This window comes from Dinoponera quadriceps, unplaced genomic scaffold, assembly GCF_001313825.1.
Source record: "Dinoponera quadriceps isolate SergipeBrazil2010 unplaced genomic scaffold, ASM131382v1 scaffold635, whole genome shotgun sequence".
In the NCBI taxonomy this organism is placed as follows: domain Eukaryota; kingdom Metazoa; phylum Arthropoda; class Insecta; order Hymenoptera; family Formicidae; genus Dinoponera; species Dinoponera quadriceps.
The window spans coordinates 22,780-26,089 of NW_014554723.1; the positions used below are offsets into that span (position 1 = coordinate 22,780).

The 3,310-nt window shown below is 33.1% G+C and overlaps 1 protein-coding gene across 1 annotated transcript in view; it reads left to right on the forward strand.

Moving 5' to 3' along the window:
• LOC106741156 (histone-lysine N-methyltransferase SETMAR-like) overlaps nt 1-790 on the forward strand; it is a 3,287-nt gene extending 2,497 nt beyond the window's left edge. The window contains exon 3 of the mRNA XM_014612870.1: nt 695-790. Within this exon, the coding sequence (XP_014468356.1) occupies nt 695-790 (96 nt within the window). The remainder of the gene's footprint in view (nt 1-694) is intronic.
• Nucleotides 791-3,310: the final 2,520 nt, after the last annotated feature.

The window sequence follows — 3,310 nt, forward strand, 5'->3', positions numbered from 1 at the left end:
TTTTCAAGCATTTGCAAAATTTTCTTGATGGTACAAAACTGCCCTCAGGAGAGGCTCGTGAAAATGAGCTGGTCAAGCTTTTTACCAATAGGGACGAGGACTTCTTCAATCGTGGAATTATGAAATTTCCCTCAAAATGGACAAAAGTTATCAAACAAAACGGCGCATATTTGATCGAAATCGGATAATCCTAACTATGTTAATTTCATCGTCGAAATAAAGCGAAAAAACGCTCAGAACTTTTTACTTCACCTAATATAAGCCTTAGGCAAATAAAAATGCAATGTCAGTGCCAAACTTCTCAACTTTGAGGAATACTTCCATTTACTTTTCAATGCTCTCTGAAGAATTTCCTTTGCATTGTCAGGCAACATATTAGAAATATAGAAATCATACAATGCCTTTATGAATATATGAACATAACATATATAGATATATAAATGGTAGAACAGCGAAATGAAGGAAATACAAAATATTGGAAGATTGTTCATAACTCCGACTTTTGTACTGCAATATGATACAATATTATTAAATTGTTTATTTTTTTATGTTGCAATTGTTAATGTAGGCATAAGAGGATCTGAAACAGTTGATGTCGTTTCAAACATTATTTCAACGTCAGTACAGTTTTTTTATTAACTCTTAAAAATAATACGTATTAAGTAATGTTTTTCCTTATGTAATGTATTGTTAGGCCCGTGACTTGATGCCCGCGTTTATAGCGCTGAACGTACAGCTGATTCTCTTGGCAACGAGTCGTAAACAACAGATAATCAGTGTTGACGAATAAACAACGGGTTTGAGAGATTCTCTCTGGGACGATCGAGTTGTCGTGACGTACGCAACGGTCTTTAGCGAGAGAGAGAAAGTGGGCTTGAGTCTACGTGCTTTCTTGTAAATAGCAAATATATAGTTGAGGTTGTTTCCTATTTAACGTTGTCTTGTTTTATTTCCCCGCGCGAGCGTAACAGTATGTTAAGGGTTACTTGTCAGTACAAAAGTTAATTTTACAATATGCACTATGTATTTTCAAAACTTCTGTATGCAATTAAAAACTTTCTTTCGTTTTTCCAGTCGACTGAGGATACTGAGAAATATCAAAGAAAGCAATGTTAAGCAATACAATTATTGTTGATGAAATTGTATTTGGAAAAAATAATATTCCTTTTCTACTTTTTTGAATTTCATTAATGTTCATTTGGTATAATGTTGGAATAAAAAAAATTACTTATACAGAATATATAACGGAGTAAATTATGTAAGGAACAATGATATGGAATCAACTATGAACCTTCGTAAAATTTATAATTCCAAGATTATGTCTTTTGAGAATGTGTTAATAACAGTTAATAGCATAAAAAAATAATAACCTTATAAATGTTAATAACATAATTTCCAGTTATAATTTTTAGTTATTATTTCTTTTTACAATAAAGGAACATGTTTATATGATTGATATGATTACAACTTGTCATATCCGGGGTGTCCGAAAACCTGACGAATATTTTTGGAGCTAAGAATGGTCAGGCGGTTAAATGCGGAGATAACGAGACGGTTTGAAAATAAACAGATATATTGAGAAAATCATAATGTATTATTTCTTATATTGGTGGAAACCTTGTCCCTAACCTGCGCTGCGTACGGTTACGATGGCGCGGGGTAGCGGTAACACGAAATATGCGACAGCGCGAGATGTGATAACGGAGAATGCGGACGAATCACTATTCAAAATCATCGTTGATATAGTCTTATATAGTTACCAATTACTTTCGTTAGGGGGAATGTCTTTAGCAATAATCGGATGGATACGTATTGTGCTAACCCGTGTAGCGGAATGTGCAACGCGGTGCTTTTTTTGCAATGCGATGCTTCCTTGTAACACGGTGCTTTACTTTCATAGTGCTGTCGAAGTGTTCTCAGTGGCGTTTCAACAACTAAGGTGAATGAAGTAATGCCCGGTTATAACAAACTTGGTCAACATTAAATGTAATGTTTAACATTGTTTGTACAATTTTTTTTCTTTATCCTCATTTGGCTACGTTGCGACAAAAAAAAACTCTTTAAAAGCTATTTCATTTAAGTTAGCACACTTAATGATATTTAAATTAACGCATATAATTGATGAATCGTCAATGACTTATTCCAATGTAATTAAAGGTGCCGAACTCTCATTCACTATGTCAAATATTTTAGTAGTACACTTTCTATAGCACTTTTAAACATTAATCCTGATTGTTATAAGAGTTTTACCATACCTTACCGAAAAGTGATACGCTTCAGCAAGTCCCGCTTTTGGCGATGGAATGCATTAATTTTGTGCCGTCTCTTGACGTCGTTTCGCTTCGCTTTCGTTTCGCTTTATAAGTGCAATTGCCCGTATAGCTAATCTGGGAGTTGCAACGTTAGAAACACAAATTTCTGAAACAAAGCGTGGTTCTGCAACTTTGCGTTTTTAGGAGTAATTCATACTTCAATCTATTCTTCCAAACTTGAAATAAAAGGAGCATATTATTCATTATGTAGACATTAATTTTATCATTTTAATTTCCACAACTCGCAACAAAGAAAAACAAACATTGATGTTTGTGTACAATTTCTCAAATTCCAAATTTTAATTTACGGTAATCAAGATTTTATTAATATTATATCTGTAACAAATACCTCCAGTATTATCATCAGGTGCTTTATTGATGTTCCCCTTTTTTCCTGAAATATTCTCATTATTTGATGTATTCTCATTATTTGTGCGTTCTGCGGTTTCCTTTAACAATGTACATAGTTCATGATACTTCATTTTACAACTACAATTGTAGCAGACTCATTGTTCATATCATTAGTGATCATCTCTCCCTCAAATGATACATTTTACAAATCCCCGATGAATATGTTCTGACATTGAACTGCTTTATCGCTGATGTGCAACATTTTTTAAGCAATGTTTATTAAAATATTGAAGGAACTATTCCTGGTAGTAGCCAATTTCCAAAGTAATTTCCTAGTTTTATTCTCTTTTTGTAGTCTTCCTCCTTGAAATATCTTGAACGAATGTACATCTTCGAGACGTCATCAGCTTTGGATAAGTTACAGGCATTCAACCATTTCGAACGAAGCTGTCGTTCTTTTGTAAATCTAAAAATAACGACCACATTTTATTCTTATACTTATTTAAATAATGACCACATTTTATTCTTTACACTTAGAAGAGTGAAATTCCTCTCCAAGAAATTCAGAAAGCAGCAAGTCACAAGTCACAGTAAATACTAATCGTTCGTATAATTAGTTCTTTACCAGTGTATACTGATATTTTCGT